Source organism: Amphimedon queenslandica, unplaced genomic scaffold, assembly GCF_000090795.2.
Source record: "Amphimedon queenslandica unplaced genomic scaffold, v1.1 AMPQUscaffold_13467, whole genome shotgun sequence".
In the NCBI taxonomy this organism is placed as follows: Eukaryota; Metazoa; Porifera; class Demospongiae; order Haplosclerida; family Niphatidae; genus Amphimedon; species Amphimedon queenslandica.
This window is the reverse complement of record NW_003546297.1, coordinates 254,233-273,751: the sequence shown is the minus strand read 5'-3', so window position 1 is coordinate 273,751 and position 19,519 is coordinate 254,233. Positions and strand designations below refer to the sequence as shown.

Here is a 19,519-nt window from a genome sequence, read left to right as displayed (position 1 = left end):
GTTGGTCATTCGGAATCCTACTTCATCTTGTTTTTTTAAATTTTTTTATGTTCTTGTTTGTGTTGATTTTTTTATAATATTTCGTATTTTCGTTGGTCGTTTGGAATCCTACTTCATCTTGTTTTTTTTAATTTTTTATGTTCTTGTTTGTGTTGATTTTTTAATAATATTTCGTATTTTCGTTGGCCGTTTGGAATCCTACTTCATTTTGTTTTTTTTATTTTTTATGTTCTTGTTTGTGTTGATTTTTAAAATAATATTTATAGTATTTCTTTAGTTGCAATTGTGATACTTGTTGATTTTACACAAACAATAATTTTCTTTACAACATTTATGAGAGGCAGTATTGAATAGACATGCTGAAGGAATATAAACTATACTGATGACAAGTGAAACTAATACTAGTCTTGACACAAGTCCTTGTTCAAGAATCTGTGAGCTAAGAGTGTCCATCTTCCCTGCTATTCCTGTTCTTCCAGGCTGTTGTCAAGTTCACTGATAATTATCATTGCATATCATAAGTCATAACATTAATTAATTGTTTGTTTTTTTTTAATAAAATAAAATAAAACACTTGATAAAACAGTAACATGTAAAATCAATACCTTCTTTTAGCTGGAAACCTCCACTAAAGTATTGCAGTAAGTTGATAACTTGCTTCTTCCAGAGCTGCAGATCTGAGCATGCGCGACCACACCCAAATTTTAGAGCACATGGCAAGCTTCTTTAATTAACAAAATGGCGGCATGTAGCTAAGATGGCTCGATCCAGCAGTCACAGTATCACTTTTTCCTTACTTGAAGAATGATCTGATGGGACATGGACCTGCGCATAGACTGTTGGAGTAGATTGGTGTAAGAATTATTCTTGTAGCACCAACTGATACTGAGATACACACCGACAACTGGATTGACAGGACTTGATGATGATGATGAAGATGAAAAAAGGTGGCTGAACAAAACGGCCGGTTCGCCGATTTTTGACTTTTCGCTTAGAAAAGGTCTAGAGCCACGCTAGTTGTACCATTGGAGTCCTCTGGTCAAGATAAGGTCCTCTATAAAGTCTGGTAAGCATAGGAGCTCGTTTTCCCAGTATAGCAAGGCTGCAAAAGTCATGGCAGCCATTTTGTTTGGGGGTGAATCCTACTTAGTAACGCTACCGCGTTACTAATAGTACAGGGGGGTTTGGCCAAATTTCGCGAAAAATGACTAGGTGAGAATTCTCCATTTTTATAATTTTTTTCTGATACATATACATGTTTTTATGTTGCGTAGAAAGTTTTAGCTGGTTCCGATCAAAATTAGATTTTTTATGAATTTTTTTAAGTTGCTCAAAAATTGGGTCAAAGACCCTATACTATAGTACATGTATATAGCAACTTTCGTCTTTCATTTTTGCAAACCTATTTCTCTTTATAATTATTTTGTTTCTTCATTAGATAATATCAGATGCTGTGACATTCATGGTTGGTGGTTTACACACGTCTGGTTATCTCTTGGTTTGGGCTACATACTACATGAGTCAGCACCTTGAGGTACTCAACAGTGTTGTGGCTGAGATGAGAAAGGAGGTCGGGAATGACAGGAGTGAAAAGCTTTATGAATATGCTTATTCTACAACATCGTAAGTCACTTACCAGAGACATCTTATAACACACACACACATGTTAACATGATAACATGTTATAGATAATGTGTTAACTTTTACAAATTTTTATGTTATTTTATTGAATTACTACATTAAATTTTTGTACAATTACATCGGTAATTTTATTACAAATTGTAAAAATATTTTATTATTTTATTTTTATATTTTATAAAGAAATATTTTATTTCTGTTATTCTAGGTATTTAAGGAAAGTCCTTGATGAGACACTAAGGCTGTCTACATTGGCACCGTATGCTGCACGCTATTCTGAAGAGGATATAACTGTTGGGGAATACTCTATTCCTGCTGGTACTCCCATCATTGATGCATTGGGAGTCTCATTAAAGAATGAATGTTTATGGAAGAATGTCCACAAGTAATTATTAATTATTGGGGAATTATTGATAAGGGATTTTTTATTAGAATTATGCCTATACACTTAGTTTGTTTCCATTATACTAATAATTCTATTTAATTCTTGGCTGATTAGTGATTACATAAAGTCCTAGTTTTTATTTTTGCCTTAAGTTTGTGCCAAATAGTTTTCCCAAAAGAAATACCTCCTATCACAATTGATGTGTATTATATGTAACGCTGACGTATTCATTATGCATTCTTCTATTTCAGGTTTGATCCAGAACATTTTGGATCCTGTGCCCTCCAAAGCAAAGATTCTATGGCCTTTTCACCATTTGGTATGGGTAGACGCAAGTGTCCTGGCTACCAGTTCTCTTATGTTGAAGTCTCAATATTCCTCACTCTTCTACTCCAGAGGTTCAACCTGAAGCCAGTGAGTGATAAAGGAGTTGGTATGGTCCACGGATTGGTCACTAGCCCCAGTGAGCCACTCTATTACACTGTACATCCAATAGCCTCTGATGAATCAACCACTGAGGAATGACTGAGTCAAGTGTGAACGTGCTATTAATGTTTAATCCTGTCTCTGTGTGCTTATATAGTATTTCCACTTTGATTTTGTGCTAGCTATCATTATTATTATGTGTATTAATAATTATGCTCATTTTGCTGATTTAACTGTTTACTTCTATCATAATAATTATATTAATAATAATAATAACAATAATTTCACATGTAGTAGAACACAGCTAATAATTATATTACATTCATTAATTGCTAGTTTGGTCTATAGGCTCATCGTTTGATGATTCTTCTGAATCTGTTCTCCTCCATCTTTTGTTTGAATATGTCGAGTGATTGCTTGATCCATTACTTAGTCTCTTTGTTGGCTTCTATAGTACCTAGTTAAAATCTCTATTAACAATAAGAGTTTTGTGATACCTTTGTTAGACCATGTTTTCTCTCCATTTCAGATCTAAGGACACTTAGCTTGTCCATTACTATGACTAATAGGTTAATAAACATAATTTACATTATTTTAATCACAAATAATTATGCTAAAGCCACATAAAATATAGAAGAGTCGAAAGTAAAAAATATCACTTCTCTTTAAATGTGTGTTCAATTATGTCCACTGTACTTATACAATCCTAATCCTTTGGTAGTTTTCTTTTACGTTATTGCTTTTATGCATTCAATCAATCATTTATTAGTAATAAACAACTTATTCAATGTATAATTGACACCAATGTCACAATTTTTAGATTTACTTTGGCCTGGTAGTGTGTCTGAATCACTGTCTTTTAATGAAACCCATTTCTTAGCCTCCACGTACTACATTTAAAGTATAATACAAAATTAAAGCAGTCAAATTACTTACCTTGTAGCTGTCTTGGCTATAATGAGAGAAATTGGCACGATTTCTACAAGGAAGATCATTGAGAAAATCCATCTTTGTTTGGACGCAATTATAACCACGCCTTTTAAGGGCGTGGTCTTATTAGCCACACCTCTAGATCTTTTGCAGTGCATTGCAGTACAGTGCAGCAGTGGTTTATTAATTTAGATCTATTATCATTTAGTCTTGTGCCATTAGCTGGGTTTAAGGTGATCAAGTTTCATTTTACAAAGTAAAAATTTAATTACAAAATACAAGTCATGTTTAATACTAATCTTTAAGACTTATATCATCACTTGGATGAACAAATTCTTTTCCACTGAGATCGTTGCATTCACAATTCAGTATCTCAGAATTATCAACCTTTAGTATAGATCTAAAATAGCACTAATATTTAAAATGCAATACCTTCAGTAGTGGAGTGTATTGAGGACAGTGATGAGGCAATATTGGGTCATTTGATGCTCTGTTGTAAGCTATGAGGAAAGCCCATCTCCTCCTGTCACTGTTATTCTGGTCTGACTTATGAAGTAGATTACAATGAAAGAATAATGCATCACCAGCCTCTAACTCTACTTCAACCAATGGTAATCTCTATTATTAAAAAGTATAGACACATTTAAAAGTAATAATTATTATACTTACAGTCTTTAACATCTCAACTCTCTCCAAATCAGCTCCAATTTGACCAGCTACTTTTGTGTGATCAATTCTACCAGCTTTATGAGATCCTTTGAGCACCTAATTTACAGAAAAATTTACTCAAATATATTCAAGCATAAATTTGCACTACTTTGAGGCAACCGTTTCCAACATCAGCTTTATCGATAGCAATAAAAACTGTTCCCATGTCTGGAAAAAGACACGTGTTGCTGTACCAGTATCTTTTGAATGAATGTGAATAAATAATTATAATAGATTCACAGCTTACCCATAGTCCTGGTGCCATACAAATTGACCACCAGTACGTGCTTCCTTCATCATTAGTTTAGTATGATAGTGATACACTTCACCACCTAATAGCTAATGAATAAGAATTGCAGTCATTATAGATATCTGACCCTATGCTTTTGCCATACCTTTTCCATTGTACCTGCTACTTTCTCAGATCTAGCAATCATTCCACTAATATCCTTACCAGGGTGCTTCCACAAGGCCATTCTGCTTACCCTTCCACTCCCATCAGCTCTAGCATAAGAGTGCTTCAATAGTTCACTGTCACTCTCAAGACTAGCTTGCAACTTCCTCAGCTCAGCTTCACTTAATAAAGACCTGAAGTAAAAAGGCTAACGTGTCTAGATGTACAGATGCTTGTTTTTTACTTGACTATGACATATCCTTGCTCCTCAAAGGACTCTTGGACTTGAGATGTCACTTCAAACTTATTGTCACTACAAGAAAACATGTTCATTCAACAATAGGTGTTAATAAGAAAATGGGTGTGGCTGGATAAGACATACTGATTGCGCAATGCTGAGTTACCAGGAGGCTGTGAATTTTGCTTCTGATGTGTTAAAGGTTTCTGTGCATCAAAAAGAGAGCTCCTTGAGTCTTTTAAATGAACTCATTTTTGCTTTCTATGAAAATGTTCCGTTTCAAAGTGTGACTTTACAGGCCATACCACTGGAGAAAAGGAGACAACCAACTTTAGAAGAGGCAAAAACCAGTGGCGGAGCTGAACCCGGGCCCACCCGGGCCTAGGCCCGGGCATCAAAGCTCTGTAATGAGATTCATTAGATGCAATGTAAACAATTCCTTCCCTAAAGTTTAGATAAAGCCAACCACAAGCCTCACTAGAGTACTAACAGGGTATACAGGTGCATATAAGTAATTAGCAAGCACTTTTCAAGTAAAATACCCAAAGAAAAAGTTAGAAAGTGGACACACCCACATCCGGGCCCGGGCATCAGTTTAGTTCCAGCTCCGCCACTGGCAAAAACTGAGGTACTTTCAGGACGTGGGGGTCTCTGCTACACAGTTAACACTTTTATGAAATATTTCACAGAGGCACTGGGATTTAATGTGCGCCACATTTGCAGCTCAATCAAAACAAACAACGATCACATTATGACGATAGCAGAAATCGACAATGAGAAATATCTGATTGACGTTGGAAGCGGCTACCCAACATTTGAAGCAATTCCGATTAATTTTGAAAAAGAATCAAAAGTATACCAGCATTCCTTCCTCGAGTATAAATTTGCAAAAGAAGAGAAGGATGAGTCTTTAATGATCATTCGTCTACATAAGAAAGGTGACTTTAGACCAGGCAGTGATGCAGCAACAACTAGTGCCAGCTGGAGAGTTGCATGTATCATTGATCCTATGCCTCGTGATCTCTCATTCTTTGATTCCTCCATGTCACTGATCTATTCTTCTTCTGATCATTTAGTTTTTCATACTAGCTTACGAATCATTCTATTTCCAAATGGTGGGCAAGCACTTGTGCTTCGTGACAAGTTACTCTACAAAGAAGACAGCAATACTCACGAGCTGGTCATTAAAAAAGAATTTGATAACTTTTCTGATATTATTGAAGAAATCAAAACATTGTTTCCATTACTTTATGATGAAGCAAAAAAGATTGTTAACTAAAATTTTAGTTATTCTTTAAATTTCTACTTTACAACAAGAAATGATTACAAATCAATAAACTCTAAATGAGATATTTTAGTTTTCATTATACACTGAACAATAAATTGAAATACATGACACCACAAATACCTTTCAGTAGCAATCAAGCTAAATCAATGCAAACACAGACAATAATACAATTATAAATAGGACTAGCAAAGATGTAGATTCTTTTGCCACGCCACTGTTCATTGTTGTTGTGCTAAGCACCACCTCATCATGTACTTGGAGATCATCATTCCTGATATACTGTAGAGTTAGTGTAGTTGAGTTAGCTTGGAGCCTTGTGTATCCATAATGCTACAAGTTATAAGATAATAGTAATAAAGGCCTTGTACTTATAGTACACAAATTTCATTTAAAATGACTAGCAGAGAATTTTCCATTTTATACTTTTTTCTGATGCATATACATGTACTTATGTTGTGTAGCAAGTTTGAGCTGGTTCTGATCAACATTGAATTAAAAAAAAGATTTTTAAAGTTACTCAAAATTAGGCTACATGTACATATAAGGGACCTTACCTGATCATCAAGATATTCAAAATAGCTTGGGCGATTTGGTCTAATAAGAGAAAACAATTTAGAACCAGATCATTTTAGTAATGCAAACTTACTCAAAGTCTTGCAGTAGTGGGCGTCCTGCCATCCCAATGATAACATGTGTAATACCATTATCAGTGCATTGGCTACGGTATACTTTACATGTCCTCTGGTAAGTATGGTGGTGTCCCCATAGAGCCAGACTTACATTGTATTGCTAAATGATGCAATAGAAGATAATATCAATAAAAAATAATAAAACCAATTTTAGGAAATACCTTAGCTTGTGGTTATATAATAAGTATAATTTTACAGACACTTAACTCAAGAATTTGTAAAATTGCATTAAGCTTTTTATAAAACACAAGCTAGGGCACTAGTGTGTACAAAAATGTAAAAGGTGGCTTTGAAACTAAGAATTTTTAGCTTAGAAAATGTAAAATATAAAGATTACTTACTATAAGCAAATCCTCCAAGTTATTTCTCAACAGTTTGGCTATTGGTTGCATTCCGTATGGTTCTTCAATGCTGGTACTATCAACATACATTGGCCTAAAATAGAACAACTGATTAATTTGTCGTGTGCATGTCAGCAATTACTAAATGACAAAAATTATGTTGTCAACATGTTGATTAGCATAAATAAAATATAAAATGATTATGTATATTTTTATAGTGTAAGTATTGTAATGCATTTATGACCTGTGTCCAGTGAATACCAGCCATGGTGTGGCTGTACGGTTCACACTAGCAAGATGCTGAACCAGAAACCTGTACTGTTCAGTCCCCATTGTGAAATTATCCTCTGAGTTCATTATGACAAAATGAACACAGCCAAAATCAAACCCGTACCTGAAATGAAAATTAATAATAAGGTATAAACAGACATAGACTGAAATCATTCTAAAGAGGATTTAAAAGAATGGTAGCCTGACCAAAAACTACATGCATATAATGACTGTATTTTAGTGCATGGAACTTGAGTCAGACAAAATTAAAAAAATTAATTCACCATGGTTTGACAGGTGAGACTCTTGGCATTTGATTCCTGTATATGTATGGTATATTACACTCTCCACCTGAGTCTTTGCTTTGAAAATATGACCTACAATACATAAATTAAATAATAATAGTAATGTGTTTATTTATAAAGTTAAATATCAGTCATACGTAGTGTTAGGCCAGTCTGCTTCGTGATTACCAGCACACACCATATAAGGAGAATTCGCAGCTAGCTTCTCAACCTCATTGTAATATTCATCCCACTATTAATAATGATAATAGTCATAACAATGTTACATTGTGTACTAATAGTGCAGTATATAGTGATATCATATTACGTGAGATACACACCTGCAGTTGTTTCTATCAACCAATAAACAAGATGACAACATTCATGAGGCTTAAATTAATATTAATTTTAAGTAACCACCAAACCCCATAAATGTTAACTTGTAACACAAGGAATTCCCTTATGGATTATGCCAAAGGTTGTAATAACAATTGATTATACAACAGAGCAGTTCTAGCCCTCAATGTATGTACATGTACAATCAATGGTCAATAAGCTCTAATAAGCTAGGTCTTACCTGTGCACTGAATCCAACAGCATAGCTCAGATCTCCAATGTGTACAATCAGTTCAGTTTCATTAATTTCACTGTACACGTTCTTAGTGGTATTGAGGGATGCTTGCTCAAGCTTCTTGATCTGCAATGTATTATCAGGAACCCCATGGCCTAAATCTATGCATAGAAAGCAATGGATTATTTCGGGTTGATAATAACAGCATTGGGTCAAAGACAGTTAATCTAGTCCATAGTACATAATTGCATTGTCATTGTTCATGAACAGATACTATATGTTTGCTACATGCTGACCTAGTTTTCTAGTGAATAGCGGGTACATTATAATATTATGACTCAGCAGCACAGTGCAATTACTATGGCATGTTAATAGTAATACATGTTCTTACTATGCCAATAGTAGGTTATCATAAACATGTACTCCTTTACATGTACATGGACACAGTGGGTAACGTGTCAGCAAAACTATGCAAACAACAGGTGCTCTTGTACCTAGCTTACCTCCATAAGTGATTATTCTAACAGGAGTATCAGGGCCAGTGACAGGAGGGGACTTGAAGGTGAACTCATCACTCCAGCCCCAGGTGTTTGATCCAAACTGATAATAATAACGAGTAGATGGACTTAAACTATTAAATAGTAACAAAACAATAATTGAGTGAATGCTTAACTTTAATACAGATTAACTAATCAAGACACATAATAAAGATCCACTTTAAAATATGAATATTGATTCAAGTCACATGCTTAGCATGTGCATGATAAACAAACTATGATTAGATCAAGTGACAAACCAGCCTTATATTGACATACTCATGAGTGCTCTTAATTTATCAGACATAATGTCAAACTTACTTGTCCATTGTAACAGTATGAATGGTTCCTGGGTCCATCCAACCATAATCGTTAGCAGGAGATCCACACATGTCATTGACAGTGTATTTGCTGTTGTTAGCCTGTGTTTATTTATACATAATCTCTCTCTCTCTCTCTTCCTTCCCCCTCTCTTCTCTTTTTCTTATTTCTCACTTGTTTTGTATATTGATAGTTCCTACTCTCTGTTCCCCAGCGTACTAATGGATCAGTTGTATTCTTAGTGACCCATTGCAATCTATATAGCAAGATAGTCATAATTATGATAGTATAATTATTATAATCTTCAAATGACATACACAATCTTGTCTATTTCTAAAGTGAGTGCCAAGTGTCCTTGTAAAGGTTGATTAGGATTGAGATTGACTATTCTTTCAGAAGTAGACATAAGAACAGGTGAATCTAGACCTATTAAAAGTTAAACTATAATGAAGAGGCTATTTGCACATATGTTTTGCTAAAAATGAATTTATGAGTATAATAGTACACAGAAGCAGGACACTGATAAGGATTAGCTCTGTTAATCTTACGACAATAATAATCATATACCTTGCAAACAGCAGATCACATGACAAACTTACCTCCAGTGAAGAACCCAAACATGTAATCGTGTCTCATGTTGATAGCGTAAAAATCCAACTGTGCATTCCCACTTGTTAGGTACCCAGTATCTACATTAAGGTACTGGAACTTAACAGGGGCATGGCTCGTTGCATTAATTTCAGTCTCGTTGTCTGCTAGAGTGAAGAGACCAATCCAATTGTCTTCATTGGGGCTAGACACACCCGAAACTTGTACATTAAACCACTGGTAGGAACTGTTTATTGTAGCAGGTTGCACCACTGTGCTCACAGTAGAACCTGATTATGAGAGAATCAAAATTATCATCAAGGATGGTGGAGGTTTATGCATCTAGCTACTTACTGGGTTGCCTCCTCACTCTACTATGATTGATCTTTGAGAGTGGACTAATGAAAACATGAGCTTCTAATAGCAAGAGACTGTTACAAAAGAAGAGGAGGACGAATCGTATGAAGACCATACTGCAATGCTTAGCTGTCCAGTTGAAAAATGAAAATTGAAAATTCGGTGGTGGGGTCCGGGCGTGGCTTTAATTTGTGCTACACTGCGCGGCCGGTGGGCTTTATGGAGGATCGTTGGGACGATGTTGTCTTTCTCTTGAGGCGTATTAACGATTTTAATTCTCAGATAGCTCCCTACAATAAAAAAGCTATATCTTATCTTCTTCGAAAACAAAAGGATGTTAATTTGGCGCAAGTGTTTAACGTGGCTAAGGAGAAGTATGGTTGTGACACGAACCAAGAACGTTTCAGTTTTGTTGTGATGGTCATGAAGCTCTCCGGCTGCATTACACAAGCAAAGGAGCTCGTAAAAGGCATAGACCCTTCTTTGGTAAAAAGAGATGGATTTGAATTATTAAATAAATGTCTGGCGAATGACGATGATCATGACCGTAAAGAAGCCTTGATCTCCATGAGAGCTATTCTTATAGCTCTTGACATCAAGTTACGTGAAAGCGGGCTTGTAGAAACATTCCTCGAAAACATCGGTATGCTGGTTCCTTTTTCTGTTGAGGCCTGCTCTGATACCAGCTTCCCCCTTTATAAATATTTAGAGGACAGTGCCACAATTGAGCCTAACAAGCTTAAAACCATTAGGAGCGTTCTCAGTATGGATCCCCAGTTACAAACTGCACTGGGAGACTTTGGTGAGTTTAAGTGAGAGGCTACGTATAATCTATTAAAGTTTATGAATTTTGTGCCAGCTTCAGAAAATATAAACCTTTCTCAGTTTCCCACCACATCCATAGCGTATCTAGCAATGAATATCATTAACAAACATAGATGTACACGTAGATACTGTATAGCAGGTTTTTTTCGAGGATAATAAATTTCGCGAATGATCCGTATCTGGAAGTTTGCAGAATTAATTTTCACGAATTTCCACTAATTTGCCATCTTGTACTGTATTAAAATGATTTTCAAGGAATTTAATTTCGCGAATCATGAAAAAATCCACAAAATTCGCGAAATTTGCTATCCTTGAAAATTTCCCGCTATACGGTATAGATCTAGCAACTGCATTGAAATATACCTGGTGCTTTACTCTATTTCCACAGTATATTTAACAATTATTTTTTTACAGAAGCTTCATTAGAAAAATTAAAGCCAAAAGTCATCCTTCAGGAAGAAAGTAAGTCTCTCATTACAAATTTCCGATAATTTATATTTTTAGTTTTGGCTACTATCCCTCCAAGTGATCCAAAGGAAAGGTTTAGCCATTCAGTGGGCAATGAAGAAGCTCACCCACCAGGGCCACCACCTGCTTATAGCCCACATGATGAGCTCTGTGTTGGTACTACATCTAGTAGTGCAACTTCTTCAGTCACTGATACACGCTCAAGGGCGACCTCTGATACTTCATCCTTTCGTCATCTTAGGGCTCCTCATTTATCAAACACACAGCGACAAATGACTTATCCTCCTATTGCTAATGTTAGTACTCAATTTCATATTACATCATTTTGTTAATAATTATTTTAGGAATCTCCACCCCTCCCCTTTCCTACTACAGCTCAAGCTAATTCAATTGAACCAAATGATGCAACTGGAACACAAACAGAACTTTCAAATACTGGAAATTCTGTTCCTGGTGATAATTAACTGTGACAGTACTATTTTTGCTTCACTATTATGCTTCACATGTAGATCAACTCAATTTTATTATACAGCAATAGTATTATCACTAACAATAGTATTATCACTAACAATAGTATTATCACTAACAATAGTATTATCACTAACAATAGTATTATCACTAACAATGGTATTATCATTGTATTGAACTATTGATAATAGAATTCAATTAGGGCGTGACACGACAGACACAGACGTAGACGCGTAAAAATGTCCTTGTCACAGTTAGAGGGAACAGTAGTATCTATGGAGGGAATGAACAAAAGCCAGGCGAAAGAAGTCATAGACCTCGACAATAAACTAAAAGACCAAAATATCGACTTATCGTACCTGATCCCTGGTTTTTCTGGTAGTGGCTTTCGTAAACTATGCGTTCACCTGCAAAAAAGCGGTTTTGATCCTAACGAAGTAATTCCATTTTTTCACACATTATTAAGCCATCTGGGGCTGAGTCAATGTGTTCCAAAACCCTCATCCATTCAGCCATTAATAAGTTTTGAGAGTAATTTTGAAAAGGAGGATTTCAAAGCAATTCAAATGAGATGCTTCATTGTACGAGTGTATCGAAAGCTTGACAATGACCTCCGTTCATCATTCCTTGAAAGTATTTGCTCTATGTGTAGGATCAACTCAGAGAGTTACTCTGATAGCTACAAGCTATTTAAATATATTGAAAATGGAGAATATGTTCACACTCATGATGAGACTGGGCTTTTCTTCATCTTTTCAGCACTTACGACCAATGCAGAGTATTCAAAAGTGTTAACTTTTGCTAAAGAACTGATTCATAAGGGTACATATAATTATTTGTAATTTCTGTAAAATTTAAATTTAATCAAATTTTTTTTACAGTCTGTCCAGAGTTAACTGTGCAAAAACTTGAACGAAGCATGATGTGGATTAAGGAATACAAATATTGTGAGTTTGATTGTGATGCTTACATGCGATAAATCATGCAGGCTGTATACTGTTAAGTTGGGATGCTCCACAGACTAGTATTAACATGATATTTTACAAACAGATTTGTTTCATTAATATCTATAGCTCTAGTGCCATAGTATAAAGTGTAACACCTGTGTTTGTATAAGATTATGATGAAAGTACTACTAAAACCTAAGTGGTATTTCCCTGTTCCCTAGGGACATGATAACTATAAATACACAATGTACAATGAGAACATGCTCTTGGCTTTACATTGTTATCATAATTCATTTTTATAATTTTAGATCCGCAACATGTCATTTCAGAGCTATCAAATAAGGTAAAAGTGACATACAAAGACATGGATGATATTCCAACTGGTGACTTCTTTTCTCCTTGGCCCAAAGTTGATCGTACACGCTATGTGACCCTTGCTCTTGTCAAGAATATTGGTATCACACGAGATGATGACTTCTCCCACCGCACCCTCAGAAAATCAGAAGACGACATTCCTCGACATAAAGATGCTGTCACGTATGAGGAAGTGTTTGCTAGGAAGCTGTTACAAAAAGCACAAATTCTCATCAGTGGACGTCCTGGAGCTGGTAAAACAGTTCTATTGACTAAGGTTGCCAAGGACTGGGCAAAAGGAGAATGCTTACATGATGTCAACCTATTACTACATATTTCACTTCGTGAGCTGGCTCGTAAAAGTGACTTTCCTCAATTAGAAGATGCCGTAAGTTTATGCCTTTTAGACAAGGAGAAAGTCCACGAATTAGCTAAGGTAATTGATGAGGTCAACGGAAAAGGAATTTGCTTTGCTTTTGATGGCTTGGATGAGTACCCTAAACGCAACGATCCTAGTGATGCCATCATGAAAATTATTCGTAAAGAATTTCTACCATTAGCCACTGTCATTGTCTCATCTCGTCCAACTGCTTCTAGCTGTGTACCTGTACAAAGCAGAGATCTACATGTTGAGATAATTGGTTTTATGCCCGAGCAGATTAAAGAGTATGTCACTCAATACTATGAGTCACTTCATACGCCTCGTGAAGCACAAGACCTTCTCTCGTACCTTGATAGTCATCCGAATGTCAAGGACATGTGCTATCTACCACTACACTTAGCTATGATACTGTACATTAACCAGTTCAAAGGCAGTAATCCACTCCCTGAGACAGAGACTGAGATCTATACTCAGTTCATTGCTCATTCCATTATTCGCTACATTAAAAAAAAAGAAGAGGCAGATGACTACATGATCAACATTAGGGATTTCAAGGATTTAGAAAGAGAGCTGAAAGAGGAGGGACAAGATGAATTGGATTTGTTCCATACAATCTGCATGATTGCGTTTGAGACAAAGCTCAAATCACACTTGATTTTTGACAACAGTTATCTCATAGATAACTTCCCCGATCATTTTAGCAGTCGCTCTAATCGTAAAAAGTTATCAAAGAATGGCTTGGGCATTTTGTCCAATTATACTAAAAAGATTCAAACAGGTGAAGAGCCACAGTACAGTTTCCAGCACTTGACCGTTCAAGAGTTCCTGGGAGCTTACTACCTCAGTAGAGTTAGCTCTGAAAAGTGTCTGGAGTATATTATGTTACACGGAAGGTCTAGCGATTTGAGAGAGTTCTGGAGGTTTTTCTTTGGTCTCACAAAATACAGCCCCTCATCTCCAGCATACTTTGGTAAGATCTTAGCTGCAAATTGTACCCAGGGCAGTGAAACACTGTTCCTTGCTCGTTGTCTTTTTGAAGCTCAGAAGTCTGAGTACAGCACTCAAAATTGCAGGGATTTCCTGGCATCGAGAAACGGAAAGGTTGATGTTAGTAATATCATTCTTAATTCTCCAGACTGTGCTGCTATTGGGTACTCAGTCTCTCAGTGTCCTCTTGATCTGAGGGAGCTAGTCATGAATTACTGTCAAGTTGGTCCTGGTGGAATTAGAGCTATGAATTACCAAATGGATCAAGTAAAAGCCGTTTTTACCAATGCCATAAATATGCAGTGAGTTTTGATCATTTAAAAGTACAAATATAAAATATACAATTATTTTTGAATTTAGGGTAAGATCACAATTTAATCCTCTTGGCAACGAAGGAGGGAGCCCGTTGACTGATATATTAGAAAAAATGCCACATCTTACTGAACTGAGGTAATAATACATTTACTAATGAAGCACTATGGTGCATGGACTCGCCTGCTGGAATTCACTTGAGTGATATGTATTACTTGTACTGTGATATTTTAAGCAATTTGAAAAAAATTATTATTATGGACTGCATAGTTATAATGATAATTAAAATAACCTATGGGTGTGGTCAACAACTAACTATAACTAAATCATGGCACATGGGTAGGAGAAAGAAGAAAAGCTGAAATTTATTTTAGCATCTGAAGCTCTATTCCAAGAAAGAGTTGGCACAGAAAATTTTTATAGATATTTAAAAGAGACTGAGAGAGTTTGGTTGCTCCTGCTTTCCGCAGTGTCGCCTGAAAAATTCTCGAAGAGGCTAAATCACAAACTTTGAGCAACTGTAACTCACAAACAACGAAGTTAGGACAAAATCGTTCTTTTTGTTTTTCGTTAGATTGGATTTTCTACCTCTGAAGCAAATCTCGGCCCTGTAGAGTGAAACACGAGCTCTCACCTGGAGAGAGGTCCCCTGGTTTAGCAGTCACAGCTTTTGGTGCCACGGGATGCTACAAGAGCATAGCTAGATGAAAGAAAGCAACTTTATCTGTTGCTAGAAGAAGGAATAGAGCTCTAGACTGCTCAAACAAAAAGATAATTTTTTTACAAATCAATTAAACTGTGTGGACAGAATGACAGAATGACAACCCAACTGCTTAGTACCCGCCTACGCGAGTCCAATGAAAAGAATTGTTTGATATTTTGGCTATTTTCAGGCTTTATGGTAATGAACTTGAAAATCAAAAGCTCTTAGAGCTGCAACCAGTCATTTCACCGATGACTAATCTTCGCATTCTTGTGTAAGTGTGTTGTTTGCATTTTGCTATTTAATCGTTTACTATTTCTAGCCTGACTAAGAATAATCTTGGTCCCAAGTCAGGCGAAACCATTGGCAAAGTTATTTGTAACTTGAGAAGTTTGATCCAGTTCTAGTGAGTTTTAATAGTGAATATTTACAAGTCTAATGTAATTGATATAAATAATTGATACCATGATTACGGACTTTGACAAGGTCAAAAGTTTAAATTTGAAATTGGCCCCTTGTGTTATGGATTTTTATAGCAAGGACATGTTGAATGTATCGTTCATTTTTGTGAAACATTTTGGTGATAATTTTTATTTTTAGCGCAAGTTATAATCCAATCGGTACTGAAGGATTGGAAGCTTTATTGCCGGGACTTGTCAACTGTAAACAATTGCAAAGGCTTGGGTACGAGTATTGAATACTTCAGTATCTATTAATATCCTATATTACATATAGGTTTCGTGACTGTCAGCTTTCTAGCAAGTCAGGTCAACTGTTTAGCAAAATAATATCACAACTGTCAAACCTTGAGCAACTTGAGTAAGTTTTTGCTTTACATCAAGTATGGCATTCACTATAATGTATGTATTATTTGGGTGTGTTGTTTATAAATTTGTAAAAAATATCCAATTTTGATCGGAATCAGCTCAAACTTTCTACCCAACATAAAAACAAGTATATGCATCAGAAAAATTATAAAAATATAAAATTCTCTCTTAGTCAATTTTGGCAAAATTTGACCAAAATCCCTATACTGTAGTACAGGGACTTTGGCCCAATTTTGGAGTAAATTAAAAAATTCGTAAAAATTTTAATTTTGATTGGAATCAGCTCAAACTTTCTAGAAACATGGCATAAAAACAAGTATATGCATCAGAAAAAAATTATAAAAATATAAAATTCTCTCCTAGTCAATTTTGGCAAAATTTGACCAAAATCCCTGTACTGTAGTACAGGGACTTTAACCCAATTTTGGAGTAAATTTAAAAATTCATAAAAAATCCAGTTCTGATTGGAATCAGCTTAAACTTTCTACACAACATAAAAACAAGTATATGCATCAGAAAAAATATTAAAATGAAAAATAATTATAAAAACAAAAAAATTTTCTTTTTGAATTTTTACAAAATTTGGCCGAAGATGACAAGAACCTAAGTGCTATGCCAAAATTCTGTGAGAAACCTTGATGTAATTTGTCACATTTCTTCATAGCAGAAAGTGCAAAATAGCTAGTTCTAAGTACCTACAATTACAAGTTTCGTAGCTAATAAAATAATTTTTTAATTTATTTAGATTGTATCTTAACCAGCTTGGTGATGATGGTATTGAAGACATGATTGAGAGTCTTAAAGTTGCTCCAAACCTGAAACAATTAAGGTCTATAGCACTTATGATTAGCACATTCTAAAAATGTTATTATGCAATCATTATTCCTATTAACTTCTTGTCTACTTTGCAGTTTCACACAAAATGGCATCACTGATAGAGGTGGTTGCCGTTTAGCAGAACTAGCTGAAGTCACACCTTCATTGCAGCAAATGAGGTAACGTTATTTCTAATTGTCTTGTGATGATTGTCAGTATTGATTGTGTGCACGTGTGTGTAGGTTGTTTTATAATCAGGTCTCTGATGTGACGAGGAAAGCATTTTATGATGCTGCACAAAAGAGGGCACAGAAAGAACTCCATGAAGTTCGATATGCAATTTGATTGCTACTTTAATTTGTATTGATTTTTCATTGGGAAATTATTGTGTGAACCACATCAACAATTAAATAGATTATAAAAAAGGGAAATTTTTGTCAAATTTGTTTATTCCAAAAAGCATGGACAAAGAATGTAACAAAAGGTGGTCCTTGGACTGATGACAACATTGCCATTTTTGTATAATAGGAAGCCATCAAGGATGCTAATCGTGATAATAAGTTATCTCTACTCTATCTATATATTTACTAATCCTTAGCCAACAGCTACAGTTAAGTGTTTGCGAGTTCACTGTGCCTTCAGCCAATGGAGGGTCTCTACCTATTCTTTGTAGCAGTAGCAGCAATGCTGATCAATGGCTGCTTAACAGAAGAATATTATGTAACCAGCAATGAGGAGAATAGCTGCCCCAGTGTCACCCCTTGTTACAGTCTTAGCCATTACTTTAATAATCCTGATACTTACTTTGTGGACAATTCTGTATTTATCTTTCAAAAAGGAACACATGTGCTGGACCAAGATGAAGTCCTTTTTGTTGATGGAGTAAACAATCTTACAATGAGAGGAGAAGAAAGCGAGCTAGTGGAAGGATTCCATCATACGGTCCTCCAATCACCAGTACTAATAGACTGCCAGCATTCACCTACTGGTATTGTCATTCACAACAGTGATATGGTAAATATTGAAGGGCTCACGTTCACTAATTGTGGTGGCTACCTACCTCTTTTTGTAGCAGATAGTCTCACATCTCTCAATCCACTGGGCCACATTGCTAGAGAGAACTGGTCTGACTATACAATGGCCCTGTCTTTCATAGGAACCACCAATGTCAACTTACATAAAATATCTATTCAAAATTCCACCGATTTCGGGCTATTTAGTTTCAACACGCTGGGATTTTCGATTTCCTACTCTTCATTTGCTGGCAACAATCTCGAAGGGCATGGTGATTGTAAACTTAATACTTGCCATGGTGGTAATGCAAATATAATGTATTCAACCTTAAGCAGTTGCAGTAATCGATTCAACATCTATGACACATCTATTACTCACTCAAACTTCACGTTTGGCTACGATAGCAGTTTTTTCAGCACAGCATCAGCAAGTGGGTTGTCATTTTTTATGGAACAGAGTGACTACTATGGTGTTGAGGTCCAACTACATCGTCTGGTACTATATGGTAATACTGGTATTCAAAGCGTTAATTTTCGGTTTGCTGTATCAAGGAATGCCTATTATTCGCTGACAATGACAAATTCCATCAGTGTCTATGGAAATCAAATGTATCCTTTACCAAAAGTTCCTATTATATTCTTTTATGGGAGTGGGTTTTCAGCTTTGATTGGTGTTAGTAGCAGAGCTAGAACGAGGTGTTTTAATAGAGCCCGACTACCAGCACAACTTCAATCCTCTGTAACTGTGGTGAATTGTTCTTTCTCTCACAATCATGCATCCTTTGGGGCAGGAATGGTCATATCTTTTCACCACAATAGATTACCCAACAATCGGCAGCAACACGTTATCATTGACTCCTGTACCCTCCAGAATAACAGTGGGTTCAGTGGTGCAGGCTTGTTCTACACACAAAGAAATCGACTTAACTACAATGTAATTATAAGGAATGTCATAGTGAGAGATACCCGTCATTATGATCCAAAGGAAACAGATGCAGAGAGTTCATCAAGTTCTATATTAATACGAAGAGCAGTCAATATGACACTCATTGATGTAACCGTGCAAGATAACAAAATATCTGGAATGCTTTTACTAAACTCATTAGTATTTTTCAAAGGAATTAATTCCTTTATTAACAACTCGGCTGAAAACGGTGGAGGTCTGGTACTATTTGGAGACTCTTTAGTAATCCTAAGGCCTCCGGTTAACATATCATTTATAAAAAACTCAGCCACAAACAAAGGAGGAGCAATATGCGTGAGTACAATACCATTCGCAAAGCCGCCATGCTTCATGATGCCTTATGACCCAACACTAAACACAAAACCAAAGATTAACATTACTTTCAATGGAAACGTAGCAAACATAGCTGGCTCGGCTATTTATGGCGGACTTATTAATAGATGCTACTTGACTTACGTCTCTGGTTTCGCAGTGAATGGTAATGGTTTT

At 35.8% G+C, this 19,519-nt stretch overlaps 7 protein-coding genes across 9 annotated transcripts in view; 4 read left to right on the top strand and 3 right to left on the bottom strand.

The window, feature by feature from the left end:
• Positions 1-2,858, top strand: part of LOC100635305 (cytochrome P450 20A1-like) — a 3,711-nt gene extending 853 nt beyond the window's left edge. The window contains exons 2-4 of the mRNA XM_011404617.2: positions 1,439-1,623; positions 1,847-2,023; positions 2,275-2,858. Coding sequence (XP_011402919.2) covers positions 1,439-1,623; positions 1,847-2,023; positions 2,275-2,548 — 636 coding nt within the window. The 3' untranslated portion in view covers positions 2,549-2,858. The remainder of the gene's footprint in view (positions 1-1,438; positions 1,624-1,846; positions 2,024-2,274) is intronic.
• Positions 2,674-3,484, bottom strand: LOC105312176 (uncharacterized). Its single transcript, XM_011404618.2, has 4 exons — positions 3,386-3,484; positions 3,276-3,339; positions 2,947-3,011; positions 2,674-2,897 (listed from the first exon to the last, which is right to left on the bottom strand). Exons 1-4 carry the CDS (start codon positions 3,455-3,457, stop codon positions 2,775-2,777), a joined length of 324 nt encoding a protein of 107 aa, XP_011402920.1. The 5' UTR covers positions 3,458-3,484; the 3' UTR covers positions 2,674-2,774.
• Positions 3,485-3,602: 118 nt separating this feature from the next.
• LOC100635181 (ectoine dioxygenase-like) lies at positions 3,603-4,846 on the bottom strand. The gene is made up of 7 exons (XM_003385344.2): positions 4,726-4,846; positions 4,483-4,675; positions 4,335-4,426; positions 4,197-4,287; positions 4,049-4,144; positions 3,812-3,997; positions 3,603-3,766 (listed from the first exon to the last, which is right to left on the bottom strand). The coding sequence occupies exons 1-7, from the start codon at positions 4,812-4,814 to the stop codon at positions 3,674-3,676; spliced, it is 840 nt and encodes a 279-aa protein (XP_003385392.2). The 5' UTR covers positions 4,815-4,846; the 3' UTR covers positions 3,603-3,673.
• LOC105312191 (uncharacterized) lies at positions 4,846-6,026 on the top strand. Of its 2 annotated transcripts, none has more exons than XM_019994720.1 (2): positions 4,846-5,058; positions 5,335-6,026. In XM_019994720.1, exons 1-2 carry the CDS (start codon positions 4,874-4,876, stop codon positions 5,996-5,998), a joined length of 849 nt encoding a protein of 282 aa, XP_019850279.1. In that variant the 5' UTR covers positions 4,846-4,873; the 3' UTR covers positions 5,999-6,026. The 2 variants fall into 2 exon arrangements, with proteins under 2 accessions (XP_019850279.1, XP_011402952.2); XM_011404650.2 differs by having other exon boundaries at positions 4,846-5,067; positions 5,344-6,026.
• Positions 6,001-10,098, bottom strand: LOC100635056 (probable inactive purple acid phosphatase 27). The gene is made up of 14 exons (XM_003385343.2): positions 9,962-10,098; positions 9,619-9,897; positions 9,337-9,445; positions 9,194-9,275; positions 9,020-9,120; positions 8,666-8,793; positions 8,169-8,323; positions 7,750-7,844; positions 7,592-7,684; positions 7,282-7,431; positions 7,038-7,131; positions 6,654-6,796; positions 6,562-6,601; positions 6,001-6,337 (listed from the first exon to the last, which is right to left on the bottom strand). Exons 1-14 carry the CDS (start codon positions 10,077-10,079, stop codon positions 6,146-6,148), a joined length of 1,779 nt encoding a protein of 592 aa, XP_003385391.1. The 5' UTR covers positions 10,080-10,098; the 3' UTR covers positions 6,001-6,145.
• Positions 10,099-10,108: 10 nt separating this feature from the next.
• On the top strand, positions 10,109-11,903 carry LOC109581010 (uncharacterized). Of its 2 annotated transcripts, XM_019994719.1 has the most exons (5): positions 10,109-10,607; positions 10,674-10,766; positions 11,204-11,251; positions 11,294-11,553; positions 11,602-11,903. In XM_019994719.1, the coding sequence occupies exons 1-5, from the start codon at positions 10,109-10,111 to the stop codon at positions 11,719-11,721; spliced, it is 1,020 nt and encodes a 339-aa protein (XP_019850278.1). In that variant the 3' UTR covers positions 11,722-11,903. The 2 variants fall into 2 exon arrangements, with proteins under 2 accessions (XP_019850278.1, XP_019850277.1); XM_019994718.1 differs by having other exon boundaries at positions 10,109-10,766.
• A 47-nt stretch (positions 11,904-11,950) lies between these two features.
• LOC109581009 (protein NLRC5-like) lies at positions 11,951-17,495 on the top strand. The gene is made up of 11 exons (XM_019994717.1): positions 11,951-12,547; positions 12,607-12,672; positions 12,981-14,697; positions 14,756-14,845; positions 15,601-15,684; positions 15,733-15,816; positions 16,011-16,094; positions 16,146-16,229; positions 16,983-17,066; positions 17,149-17,232; positions 17,296-17,495. The coding sequence occupies exons 1-11, from the start codon at positions 11,965-11,967 to the stop codon at positions 17,396-17,398; spliced, it is 3,063 nt and encodes a 1,020-aa protein (XP_019850276.1). The 5' UTR covers positions 11,951-11,964; the 3' UTR covers positions 17,399-17,495.
• The last annotated feature ends 2,024 nt before the right edge of the window (positions 17,496-19,519 follow it).